Below are 14222 nucleotides of genomic sequence, written 5' to 3' on the forward strand. Positions count from 1 at the left end.
TACAATTTTGATGGAGGAATTGACTGAAGTTGGAAATGAACCAGCCGGAAAGCAGCACATGCTGATGTATATATTCAAAATGTGTCCCTTATGTCAATGGAACCCTGACGTAAGAGGCCCAAGAACTTCACACCAGACACCATTTTAGACTAGGGAATATCCTTTTGCACTGCTCACAGTAAGTCAAAGGAAGTCAAGAAAGTTAATCCAAATTGTAAAAATAAACGTTTAAACTTCCTTAAATTGACACATGGCTTGGAGTTGCTCCAGTTTTTTCCCAGCTTACTTGTCCTTTGGTCTTTATATTATTAAATGAGTGAGAAATATGGGGTTGAAAATTGGTTGCAACTTTTGACAACACGTTTGAAAAATGTAAATGCTGCTTTGTTGCTCCATAACCTATATCAGTAAAGACTATTCTCCTGAAAGAAAAATATTCTTATTTGTTTTTCCTAAAGCCAATTGGACACAGATAGAAATGTCAATGAGTCATAGTCTTCGCACTCAAGAACAATTATTTTATCAATTATTTGATGGCACAGTTACTATATTGTAAAGAGGAATTTGCAGTGTTCCTGAGCAAGTATTTAATGCAAAATACTTTGTGATTAAACAATTACTAGTTTAAATTGAGAATGCTAGGAGTAAGTTCAGTGTTATTTTTATTCTTATTAGCAGCTTTCTTGACCTTTCTTGTGCTTGACAATATATTTCTGCAAATTAAGGCAATAAGTAAATTGGTTTTCTGTTTCTGTATGGATTTTAACCGATCAAGCTTTGGATAATTTTATTGATAATAGGTGAAATGAGTGAATAACTTGATTGAATACAGTACTATGAACATAAGTACAATCTTTATGTTGGTTTTAAATATAATTTGAATTAAATACTTAGTTTATATACAAAGCAAAGTGAGTATTGAAAACTTGGTAAAAGGTCATTTTTTTTTCACAGAATCACAGTTGTCTTTGAGAGTGTCTCTTTTTTCAGCAATACTCAAGTTCCATACTACCAAACGACAATAGTCTTTGTTTTTCCCTTTACTAGGTGAAGGAAACTCTGAAATCTTGCACCTGAATGCAGCAGACAAGGGTGTAACAAAACGGAAAAAAGGCTCTGCTAAAAGTAAAGTGAGTAATGGTCTTGGCAGGAAGTAAGGTGGTTTCAGAGAGATGGAGACTGCCTTGCACAAGGAGATTTGGAGCTGGATCCAAAAGCATTTGGAATGCCAATGAGCACAAGGAAAAGACTGTCTCTGGAATAATCAGTTGTTTCAGTGGCCAAGGGCTGGTGCTTGAAGACTAAGCAGTTTTATTGTTTTGCTATAGATAATAATTCATAGGCTTACATAACAATAAAATGTTCCTATATTGGATCTTGCATTTTTTTAAAAAGATTTGAAAAGTAAGGAAGAAATGCTGGAAGCCTTTTTGTATTTTTATTAAAAAAAACATTTTAAGTTTTCGCAGAAATTTTTTTAGGTTACTGTGACTGACTACGGCATTAAAATACATTGACTTCTATTTAGTTAGCATGTAAAATTAACAAGCAATATTTAGTAAAGCACATGCTTAATGCACTTTCTGATCATTATCAGCTGCAACATTATCATTCTGTACATTTGCCATGTACTGAAATCATACCGTTTTGCGTAGAGCATGCTTCATTTGTACATATTGATTGTATGAATTGTTGTATTGGCTGATTCCAATTTTCATTGATCAAAATTGCTTAATACTGCTTGGTTTATGAAGGTACCACCCTTGCCAACTACTTATGATTTTATAAGTTTAGTTCCGGATTGATTTATTTCTCAAATAACTTCTTCTAATTCTTGAACATTTCACCTATTTTTACCCAATAGATAATATATACACAAAATTGAAAGAGGGATACAATGCAAATCAATTACTGCTGTACACTTCAATCCAGCTAAAAGGAGAAATCCCAGTCAGTTTTGTGTGCGTTAGTGTTTAATAATTGATATGTATCATTGTATAATCTTGTCACTGTTTTGAAGGGAATGAAATATATATTCTTGCTCTATCTTTCATAAGAGCAAGTCATGGATGAAGTTAACATGTCATCCTAAGCAAAATGAGATAAATTCTTCCTCCAAATGGAGTATGGATTACTAATTTTTGTTTTTAGATCAATCCCTTTGTAAGTTTTATATGCAGTGAGAATAATGTAACAGAAGATTGGTTTGGTGAAATGCAGGACATTGCAGAATCTGTGTTCGTAAAATGATGATCTGAATCTGAGACCATGTGTCCTTTTGAACTACTAGGTGATACAGTATACTATCAAAAGCCCAAACACTGTTCATTTGCTGCAGTATGCACAGTGTTACTTGTATGGTGAACCTCTCTATCATAAAATGAAATTTCTTAAGAAAACTGTGACTGTCTTTTCTCAGGAAAATGTTACATTTGTGATACTAACAAATAGACAGTGGCTCCAATAAAACACTTGGAAAATAAAAAATGTTCAATTATGTGTGATGTTCTTTCATATTTTGCATTCAAATTAACGAATGACTTAAAGGTGCCTTTTGTACTTTGGGTTCCTAGCCTTGCAGACCATGGACAATCTATTGTATCTTAATGGTTGTGCTAGATTTGGAGAAAAAAGAATTGCCGTGGAAAGGGCAGGGACACATGCTGACAATGGCAATCACCTGTAAGTGATTCAGGAATTATATTGCACAATTCCTCCTATCAAAAGTGACTTGTTCCAACTTAACTGGGAAGCTGTCTTGAGCTGGGCCATCTCCCCAAGCATGACCTTGAAACGATATATCTAGCATAGTGTAATGGATGAGAACTATGCTATTTTAATTCTTTAAGTACTAGTTGATGTGCCACTGCCTTTCTCACAGTATACAGTGTTCTATGTGGAAATGGATCTTCTGGGATAATGCTCACACTAATTGAGATGTTATATTTTGTTCTGGAGAGGAGTACTGTGTTAATAAGGTTTTTGGAGGGAATCTGGGAGCAATTAAGAGGGTTGAGAAATTGAGACGGTCAGGGAGGAAGGTTTGAGTGGTAGTGGTTACTTCGGGTGAAGAAGTTATAGATGGGGTGGGAAGGATGGTGAATAATTGAGGGAATAGAGAATCACAAAAATGAGCCATTCCTCTTGGGCCCTCTGCTCCTTGGTAAATTCACCTTTCACATCTCAACCTCCTTGATATCGGGGAAGCTTCTGTGTCTGTGATACATTTATACCTGGTCGTATAGCTGCAGCAATTGTCCTTCAAAATGCATGTGCAGTTTTACAGCCATACCCTTCTACATCTGCAAAAATACCTGGAAAACCTAAGCAGGTCTGACAGCATCATTGAAGAATGAAGTTCTGATGAAGAGTCATTTGGACTTGAAACGTTAACTGTATTCCTCTCCACAGATGCTGTCAGACCTGCTGAGTTTTTCCAGGTATTTTTGTTTTTGTTTTGGATTTCCAGCATCCGCAGTTTTTTGCTTTTACCCTTCTACATCTGCCCCTTCTACCATAAAGGTTACTACAAAACTAAAAAACTGGACTAACCTAAGAACGGAAGACTTGAGTTTCAATTTCTGTGTTGCAATGTTTTTATATCATGTCTTTAACAGAAAAACAAAAAAAATCAAACAGAGTCTTAGATGATGAGAGGGAGGTGGAGAGACATGTTTAGTCAGAATCCCAGAGCACAGGGGAGGGGCAAGCTTCTGTAGGCATTTGAGCATTTTACCATTTTAAATTTGAAATACTGGAGTACTGGGCGAAAATATAAGTTTAGATGAGCTGAAGTTTGTGTAGGGTGAAGGTTAGGAGGCTGGTCAGGAAAGCATTAGAATAATAGAGGGAGGTAACAAAAGCATGGAAGAAGATTTTGCCAACAGACCTACTGAGTCGGGGCCGAGACAGACACCATTACAGAGATGCTAGTAGGTGCTCTTTGTGATTGAAGAGGATATGCAGTCTGAAGCTTAATGTTGGGCCAAATAGGCTGTTGAGGTGGAAAAAATTCTGGTTCAGTCCGAGACCATGCTGGGGAGGGGAGTGGAGTTTGTGGTGTCCAAACACAATGATTTTGGTTTTTCAAATCTTTAACTGGATTAAATTGAGGCTAATCAACAAAGCTGGATGTCAACCTGTCTAACAACACAGAAGAAAGACTCTTGAGAGATGGGGGGGAGGTAGAGATGGGTGTTACCAGTGTACATGTGGATCCTAACCCCATGTCTTCAGATACTGTCACCAAGTGGCAGCAATGTAAGCTGAGGAAAAGGAGGGAGCCAAAGATAGATCCTTACTTGACAGCAGAGTTAATGGTGGAAGGCCGGGAGTAGAAACTATTGCAAGAGCTGCCCTAGTTACGATTGGGTAGCTAAAGGAGCGAGAGCAGTCCCAGTCAGACAGATAATTGAGAAGAGGTTTTGGAGGATGGTGGTGTCTTTGACAGTGTCAAAACCACCGTGGGGTTGAGAACAGCGTGAAGGGATAGAGCACCATTGTTGTCATAGAAATTGTCATTCATGACTTAATTATGGCCATTTCAGTGCTGTGGTAGGGATGGAAAACTAATTGGAGAGATTCAAACATGAAGTTATTAACTTAAGATAAAGGAGCAGGAATAGGCCATACAGCCCCTTGAACCTGCTCCACCATTCAACAAGATCATGGCTGAACTTCTATATTACCTCTACTTTCCCAGTTTATATCCTTTAATTTCCTTTGTGCCCTTTGGTTACGAGCAAGCTTTGCCCTCATCTCAGACTTGACTTTGCTCAATGATGGAGCATCCACAACCATCTTGAGGTAGAGAATTCCAAAGGTTCACAACCCTTTGAGCAAAGATATTTTTCCTCATCTGAGTCCTAAATGGTCGACCCTTATTCTGAGATTGTGGCCCCTAATTCTAGAGTCCTCAGCCAGGAGAAATATTCTCCCAGCATCTACCTTGTCAAGCCCTTTAAGCATTTCATATGTTTAAAAGAGATGCTCCACATTCTAAACTCTAGAGAATGTAGATCTAGTCTACCAATCTCTCCTCATAGAACAATCTCACAATCCCAGGATTTCCAGCATCCGCAGTTTTTTGTTTTTATCACAATCCCAGGAGTCAGTTTGGTGAATCTTTGTTCTGTTTCCGTTAAGACAAGTACACCCTTCCTTAATTAAAGAGACTAAAACTGTACATGGTACTCCAGGTGCTGTCTCATAAAGCCCCAATATAATGCATAAAGGTTTCTTTATACTCCAAATACTTTGTAATAAAGGTTAACGTACTATTTGCCTCCCTTATTGCTTGCTGTACCGACATATTAATTTTCTGTGACTTTTGTACAAGGCCACTCAGGTCCTTCTGGCTGCAAACATTTCTTTCAGCATGTAAAAAATATACTTCTATTTTTTCCTACGATAGTAGATAACTCCACATTACATGCCATCTGCCATGTTCTTGCCCACTCCCCTTTATCTAAGTCATTTTTATTTCCTGCGACTATGACCCTTACAGCCACTGAGCACCCCATTTTTTGGCGCTACATGTGCAGTTTAGCCACCAAATGGCATCCACGGTACATGTCTACACTCCTGCCAGCTGTACAAGGAGCATCCACCAGGAAAATGCAACTGTACAATGGCCAATTAATGATCACTTGCCTCATCCCACCCCTGCTGCTAATTTACTCACCAAGCTTTAGCTGCATAGGCTGGTGTTAGACAATGGGGTTACCACTTTTGGGGGTCCACTGTGCCCATCAAAGACACCCACTGCCCCAAGCTCATACCCCTCTGCTAGCCAGGCCCCACCAATACCTGGATTTACCTTCAGTCCAGACTCCATTAGCTCCTCCTCTTTGGAGACTGGCTGTAGTCCCAGCTGTGGCCACCGCTCGAAGCTGGTTGCTGGGACTACAGAGCTGCCAGCCATCTGATTGGCCCGCAGCTCTCTAAGGCAGGGCTTCTGTCCCAGGTGGTGGCAAAGTCTTGCTCTTAACCAATTAATGTCACACTGAAATGACTGCGGGGCAGCTGGAATCGGCAGTGATGCGTTCTCCACTGAATATTCAGGTGGCAGGTCGGGAAACCCTGCCATCTGAAAAATTCAGCCCAATGTTTCAGGTAGATGACCAAATTCATCAGAACTGGCTGGATATTGGATCAAACACAGGCAGGGAAATAGGAAGTAATGAAGGTGAACAAAATAAAAGAGGCAAAAGAAAACCCCATCAGAGAGAAGAGCAGAACTTCTACAAGCTGGACTTTCCTGGAAGAGAAGTGGCAGTGGTGTCTGATGCTAGCACTGCCAGTCTGAAGCTCAGCATTCCAGCTAACATCCTCCCTTAACCTCACAACTGAACGTGCATTCAGTTGCAGGAAGCACCATTTAAAGGAATCATCAGTAACTTACAGGTTAGTTGCTGATTGATTTCTACTAGCTATGGGTGCAATTGTAGACGTTTTTGGTCATTTCCAGAACTGTTTAAAGTTACTGATGTGGCACGAGACATAGGGCTTAATCCTGACTTCAAGGGTTCTTCACAGACCACTTGCTCCTCGGCATGGGCGAAGCAATGTACACAGAATGAGAGGGAGATTAGGCTGAGGTGGCACGAAGCAGGACAAACTGCTGGAAGAGGGGGGATGGGGAAAAAGGGCTGTCAGCATGGCCTTTTTAAAATTCATGCATGGGAACTGGACATTGCTAGTAAGGCCAGCATTTATTGCCCATCCCTAATTGCCCTTGAGAAAGTAGCGATTAGCCATCTTCTTGAACTACTGCAGTCCTTGTTGGGTAGATACATCCACAGGGCTATTAGGGAGGGCCAAATACCCTTTGGCTTTAATATCATTCTATGAGTCGGATTTTTCAGATGGTGGGGCTTCCAGCCCCGGCACCTTAAGGGTCGTCAGGGAATGCACCCCCGCTAATCACAGCGTCCCTACGGACATTTAAAGCTCTAAGGAAGGTTAATTGGCTGTAGGTGGGACTTCTGCCCGAGTGTGAAGTTGTAATCCCAGCAGTGCCATTGGTAGCAGAGGCCTGAGGGGGATGGGGATTTTGATGGGGAGGCCAGGGGAAGGGGTAGAGGAAACACCCGTGGGAAACAGATCCTGGGAGAAGAGGGGTGCCCAATGTGGAAAGAAGGCCTTTGAGGGAGGCGCCCACTCCCTTTAGGCCCGAGACCCAAGCAGGGTGATTTGCCAGGCATTTCCCCTGCCCCTGAACTCTTCCCACCAGCCTCAACATAAGGACCTCAATTGGGGCGAGGTGAGCAGGCCTCCCTAGACCTCACCTGCACTTCGGAAAATTGCGAATAGGTCGGTGGCAGGTGAAAGAGTAGTGGGGGAGGGGCACCTGGGGAATTTTATGGGCACCTGCTCACCTGCAAAACCACTGGAGGGATCGCAAAATCCTGTCATGTGAGTTCTGGGTTTATGACTCATTGCTGATGAAAGAGCAGCAAAATATTTCCAAGTCAGGGCAGAGTGTGATCTGGAGGGAAAATTGTAGGTGGTGGCGTTCTGATGTGCTCATTGTCTTTGTTCTTCTAGGCAGTAGGCGTTGAGTGTTTGGAGGTATAGCTGAGGTGCATCTTGTAGATGGAACACACTGCTGCCACTGTGTGCTGGTGATGGAGGTTGCGAATGTTTATGGTGGTTGATAGGGTGCCTATCAAGAAGGCTGCTGTGTCCTGGATGGTGTTGAGCTTCTTGAGTGTTGTCAGAGCTTTCATGCAGGCAACTGGAAAGAATTCCATCACACTCTTGATTTGCGCCTTGTGGATGATGGACAGGCTTTGGGGAGTCAGGAGTTGAGTTACTCACCATAGAATTCCCAGCCTTTCACCTGCTTTTGTAGCCACAGTATCTATATGGCTGATCCAGTTAAATTTCTGGTCAATGGTAGCCCTTACGGATGTTGATGGTAGGGATTCAGTGATGGTAATGTCATTGAATGTCAAGGGGAGATGGTTAGGTTCTCTCTCGTTGGAGATGGTCATTTCCTGGCTCTTCTGTGGTACAAATGTTACTTGCCACTTATCAGCCCATGCCTGCACATGGTCTAGACCTTACTGCATATGGACATGGACTGATTCAGCATCTTAGGAATTACAAATAGAACTGAATACTGTGCAATACTGTGTAAACATCCACACTTCTGACCTGATGGTGAAGGGAAGGTCATTGATGAAGCAGCTGAAAATGGTTAGACCTAGGGCACTACCCCCAGGAACTGCTGCAGTGATGTCCTGGGACTGAGGTGATTGACCTTCAACAACCACAACCATCATGCTTTGTGCTAGGCATGACTCCAACGTGGAGAGTTTTCCCCCTGATTCCCATTGACTTCAGTTTTGCTAAGCACCTCTGATTTCACAGTTGGTCAAATGCTGCCTTGATGTCCAGGGCAGTCGCTTACCTCATGTCTGGAATTCGACTTTTACATTCATGTTTGGACCAAGGCTGTAATGAAGTCTGGAGCCGAGCGACCCAGGCAAAACTCAAACTGAGCCTCACTGAGCAGGTTATTGCTGAGTAAGTGCCGCTTGATAGCACCGTTGATGACACTTTCCATCGCTTTACTGATGGTAGAGGGTAGACTGATTAGGTGGGTGGTAATTGACTGGATTGCATTTCTCATCCTTCTTGTGGGCAGGACATAAGTGGGTAATTTTCCACACTGTCAAGTGATTGCTAAAGTTGTAGCTGTGTTCTATGTTAAGGAGAATGTTACAGTGCTGGAGAGAGATAGAAGTAAGGGAGTAAATTACAGAAGTACTGTGTCCCAGAGGGGGTCAAGGACAGAATCTATTTGGCTAGGACTAAGAAATAATAAAGGTGCCATTACACCATGGGTGCATTCTATAGGCTACTAACTAGTGGGAAAGATATAGCAAAGATTAGAGACTATTTCCATTATTTTTAAATGTATTCCACCCATGGTTTATTTCACCCCACCCCCACTAGAGCTACCTTGCTTGTCCTGCTCTCCAATCTTAATTGGCACATTCTTTTAGATAATATCACCACCTTCAACACCTCTTTGTTCTTTTGTATGTGACATCTTTTGGTTATCTCCTGCTATCACTGTTTGCTTGTCCCAACAACACCCCCCCCCCCACCACCTCCCCCTGCTCCCCGCCCCCACCACCCCCGACTTAAACCAGCTTATATTTCACCCCCTTTCTATTTCTACTTCGTTCAGTTGAAGGGTCATGAGGACTCGAAACGTCAACTTTGTTCTTCTCCGCCGATGCTGCCAGACCTGCTGAGTTTTCCAGGTATTTCTGTTTTTATTTTGGATTTCCAGCATCCGCAGTTTTTTGTTTTTATCTCTTTGTTAAAGGCAAATTGTGTTTAATTCACTTGATTGAGTTTTTTGATGAGGCTATTGCTGTTGATGTGGTCTATGTGGACTTCTCAAAGGGGTTGATAAAGTGTCACATAACAGGTTTGTCAGATAAGTCAAAGCATATGAAACAAAAAGAACTGCAGCAGCATGGATTTGAAATTGGCTGAGTGACAAGAAACAGAGAATAGTGGCCAACAGTTGTTTCTTGGACTAGAGGAAGGTATACTGTGGGATTCCCCAAGGGTTGATATTAGGATTACTGCTTTTTTGATCCATATTAATGACCTTGATTTGGGCATGCATGGCACAATTTCAAAATTTTCAGATCACTCAAAACTTGGATGTATTGTAAACTGTGAAGAGAGTAGTGAGAGACTTCAAGAGGAACTAGATGTGTTGCTAGAATGAACCAACTTGTGGTAATGGTATGTTAATTGTATTATTAAGAGTAAGAATGTATAGGTTATAGGCATTGTACCTTGAGCACATGTAAAGAGAGACTTCTGTGACACAGGATGTTGGTTAGGGAGGAGGCAGACCTATTTAACGTTGATTCTGTAAATAAATATAGTAGATTGCTGTCTGGTTTCATGCTTCACCATCTGGCTTCAGAATGAAGAGAATGTTTGCCTAAAGGTGAAGGTGGCAAACTAACAATTTTTTTCAGACAGAAGATTATAACCTGAAATGCTTTTGTGGAGAATGGCTGAAAGCAAGTGTAAATTGTTAGGATATGATTGCCCACCGATGTTCTCTGAATCCAAACCTTACAACCAATAGAAAAACAAAGTGGATATATGGACATGGATTACATCCTTACTGAAGAAAAAACAAGATATAGCCTTGGCATTGTCACCTCCTAACAAAAGTAAAATCAGAAACAAAATATTTTGTGAGCTGATAATGATGAAGGTATGAACCTTCTATTAAGCTTCATGGATGAAATTTACAAAAAAGATGATCTATTAGATGCCACAGGGCATGGTCAGACTTCATTAGATTTTAAAAGATGCATGGTCATTCTGTAAAGGAATATGTCATAGTCTTTAACAGACTGTATAAAAGATGACAGAAATTCACTTTGGAGATTCTTATTCAGTGCTCATATTTAAATTGCTGTATTGTGCTAATCTGTTGCATATGGATAGGCTCCTGGTCTTAACTGGCATTTGCTTTTCAGAAAGACACCTTTTTGAATCAAATGTCTGCTTCTTTTTTTAAAAAAATCCTAAGGAAGCTGTCATTTCCAGCATCTTTGATGGCACAAATAGGACATTATGTGGTGTCACAAAGGATGGAGGACTCAATGATCGTGCCATTTCAAGATTGCGGGTGTTCAGATACAGGGCACAGGTGTCAGTACAACAGAAGAGTTGCAGACAGAAAGAATGAGGATTAAGGCATTTTTAGCAGACCTGACAGATGACAGGATTGGCTTAGGCGAACAGACGAATGAACTCTAGGAATGCCTGGGGAAGAGTTAACAGGTGCTTCAGGGATTATTCAAAATATCACTGCCCAAAGCGGATCAGCAGGGTATTTGAAGCGGAGCATGATACAGAGAATTCAGAAGATGATGATGATCAGTCTGAGGGAATTGTACAAGTCACAAAAAGCTTTAGTCTGGTAATGACTGTATTAATTTCAGATTCATTTAATTGTGCTGTGTTGGATAGTGGTTGCATCACGACAGTGCGTGGAACAGATTGGTTAAAATGTTATTTAGATTCAGTAATAAAAGTCAGGTCAGGGAGTATGAAAGTTCTACTTGTTTCAGGTTCGGGTAAGACAACACATTGAGGTCAATGAAAAGAGTGATGATTGCATGCCTCTTTATTGGTACAAATTTTGTCTCCAGTGAGATACCCTTGCTGCTGAGCAAGCCTTCCATGAAAAAACAAATAAAACTGGATGTGGAAAATGATAAAGCAATTGTTCTTGGAAAGTCAATAGATCTTCAGTTTACCCAATAAGTGCATTATTGCATCTCCTTAACAAAACCTAACATTTCTAATCAGAATGTTAAAGAAGTGTCATTGGAAGCAGGTGGTGAAAATTCGAGAGAAAAAAAACAAATTGTCTTAAATTTACACAATTTGCTAACCCTTATTGTCGCAGATTGAAGGTCCCACTGAAAGACACAGGTGTGGTTGATGATGAGTGTACAAGGCTCAGTGAAGAGATTCGTGAAAAATGACATGTAAAAAGTATCGGAAGATGCTGCCATGTCCCATTGCAAGTCTCCCATTGGCAAGACACATTAATGAAGTAATAGCCATGGATCTAAAGGTGTAGGAGTAAAACAGAAATATTTTCATTTTACATTTTATAGACATGGCAACTAAATTCAGTCTTTATACATTGATTCATGGTAAGGATAACAGGGTGATTAGAGATAAAATCATGGGAAAATGAATAGGGACTGGACTGGGATCACTAGCTAAATTTCTAACTGACACTGAGGGTGATGTGGGGTGGTGGGGGATGTGCGGGAGGGTGAATTTTTGAATGATGAGTTTTTGACATGTGCAAAAAGATGGACAATGTGGTCATGCGCACTGCAGCTGAAACACCTTTCAGCAGTGGGCTCTGTGAAAGAAACCACTCAGTGACTGATGAGATGCTCCTTATGACCTTAGCTGATCAACCAAACTGCAAGTTTATAACAGCCCTTATATAGTCCATGCAAAGAATTTGTTTCAGATGGCTGGGGCCTATAGTTCATATCAGTTGGTCTTGGGGAGAAATACCAAAATACCTACCATGCTTTATGATAGTTCCCCAGCCCTAGACGGGACCACAATTAGTTCTATTTTTTTCTGCACACTTGAATGTTTAATGTGCAGGAAGAAGGGCATTCATCAAGGTGAAAGTCTTGAAGAAAATTCAGAGTGCTTTTAAGGCATTGGATAAGATCATTTGAGATAAACATTAATCCGGGAATTATCATAAAGAGTGGAAAGGTCTGGGTAAGGTGATAGGATGTGATAGTAAGACATTGTTTCTCCAACATAGTTTTCAAACCATCAAGGCCTATTCATCTTGTTTAATTTGAATTGATTATAAGCTTGCAGAAACTGAGAAATTAATAGAAGGCAATGAGGCACCATACACCTCATATACTCATATGTTTAACAGTTATGATGAACAGTTTACGGTAGAAAAGGGGCCAGAAGATGATAGACAGAATGATACTGATGCACAGAACGGGACTATCATATCCAAAGGACAACTGCCTAGAGTGGGTACTTGCATGACGTACATACCAGAAGGGTCCAGTGAATCGAGAGGTGTGACTATTGCACAGGGAGCAGGGAAAGCTACCGACAAGTTGAAATCAACATCCAACAAGATGTTGGACAAGAGGTAAAATCTCTGGACTGGAAAAATGGAGTGAAACAGTGGACAGCAAGAAAACGCAATGTGAGTTCTCATAGTGGATCTGGAAGTGACTCTTATACTAAAAACAATCATGTAGGGGCAATAGAACCTCTGATTGTGGGAGGGAGAGATACTGTAATAGTAGCCCAGAAAGACATAGGAGGGCAAGTAGAGACTGTGGGTTGACTAGATTATACAATAGAATAAGGACTACAGAACAACCTAGGAAAACTACTAGAAGTAGGAGCCTATGTGACCAAGAGGTTTTGGTGGCTGGCAACAAATTAGAAGAAAAATTAATAAGAGAGACAAAACAAGAAGTATTGGATAATTGGAAGGAATTTGGTGTCCACTGAGAAGTGCCAGACAGGGGACACAGCCAGTCTTATCACATAAAAATAAGGCTAAAATGGGACTAGTGGCTTGGGGTTTTGAAGAGAGATTTGGAGATCAAGTTGTTAGAGTGGACTCCTCTATGACAGGGAAAGTAATCCTGAAAGTTTTCTTAGTTCTGTTGACCACATATTGGTGGGGATGTAGGTTAATCAATATAAAAGCCACATTTTTGCAGGGGAAAAAATCAGAAGTTGTTTTTTAAACCACCTAATAAGGCAATCTATATAGGAGAGAAGCTGTGGAAATTATATAAATGAGTTTATAGATTGAATGATGCATCAAGAATGTGATATTCCTCAGTTAGGCCTGTCTTGCTCAACTGAAAGCAGATCTATCAATTTTCTACTGGTACTACAAAAGGAAACTCTCAGGCATCTTTATGATGCATGTCAATGATTTTCTAAGGGGAGATTCTGTGGAATTTGAGAAATTTGTTACAAATAAGATTAAAGAGGAAGTTAAAATTGGAAGTCAGGCTTGGGGACGTTTAAATATACGGGCTTAGACATTAAGCAGGATAGGGCAGGAGCAACCTTGAATCAGCAATCATATCTAGAAACTGTTACTCGTATCCCAATAAATCATGCTAGGTCATCACAGAAAGATGATTTTACATCTAACGAAGAAACAGAGCAGATAAGAAGCTTGATTAGACAGTTGAATTGACTGTGTACCCAGACAAGACCAGATGTCAGTATTGGAACTAAGTTCCCTATGGGTTAACCAACATTTGCCAAAAAGTGTGAATGAAAAAAGATTAAGGTTTGACCTTGCTAGTGTAAAAGAGATGCAAGAAAGAAAAGAAATTTCCAAGATAAAATGTGGCAATGCAAGTCACCAATCGTCAGATTACTTTACAGAAAGGAACGCTTGCATAAAGAAATGATTGGAGGCCTTAGAAGTGGGATATCTAGTATTATGATGTAGTGTATAGAATATGGAAAATCATTGCTTATCTTTCTCTTTTCTTCAAGTTGTTTGGAAATATTGTTTTGTGTGTTATAAAGTTTTGATTTAAAGAAAATACGATCTGTTAATAGTATGTTGATTGTATTAATTAGATTAAAGGTACACGGGTGAATGGCATTGGTTGATT

The 14222-nt window shown here is 40.5% G+C and overlaps 1 protein-coding gene across 1 annotated transcript in view; it reads left to right on the forward strand.

Moving 5' to 3' along the window:
- Window positions 1-2487, forward strand: part of LOC144679892 (phosphatidylserine synthase 1-like) — a 41749-nt gene extending 39262 nt beyond the window's left edge. The window contains exon 13 of the mRNA XM_078540819.1: window positions 1048-2487. Within this exon, the coding sequence (XP_078396945.1) occupies window positions 1048-1157 (110 nt within the window). The 3' untranslated portion in view covers window positions 1158-2487. The remainder of the gene's footprint in view (window positions 1-1047) is intronic.
- The last annotated feature ends 11735 nt before the right edge of the window (window positions 2488-14222 follow it).

This window comes from Cetorhinus maximus, chromosome 4 (assembly GCF_964194155.1).
Source record: "Cetorhinus maximus chromosome 4, sCetMax3.hap1.1, whole genome shotgun sequence".
Classification (NCBI taxonomy): domain Eukaryota; kingdom Metazoa; phylum Chordata; class Chondrichthyes; order Lamniformes; family Cetorhinidae; genus Cetorhinus; species Cetorhinus maximus.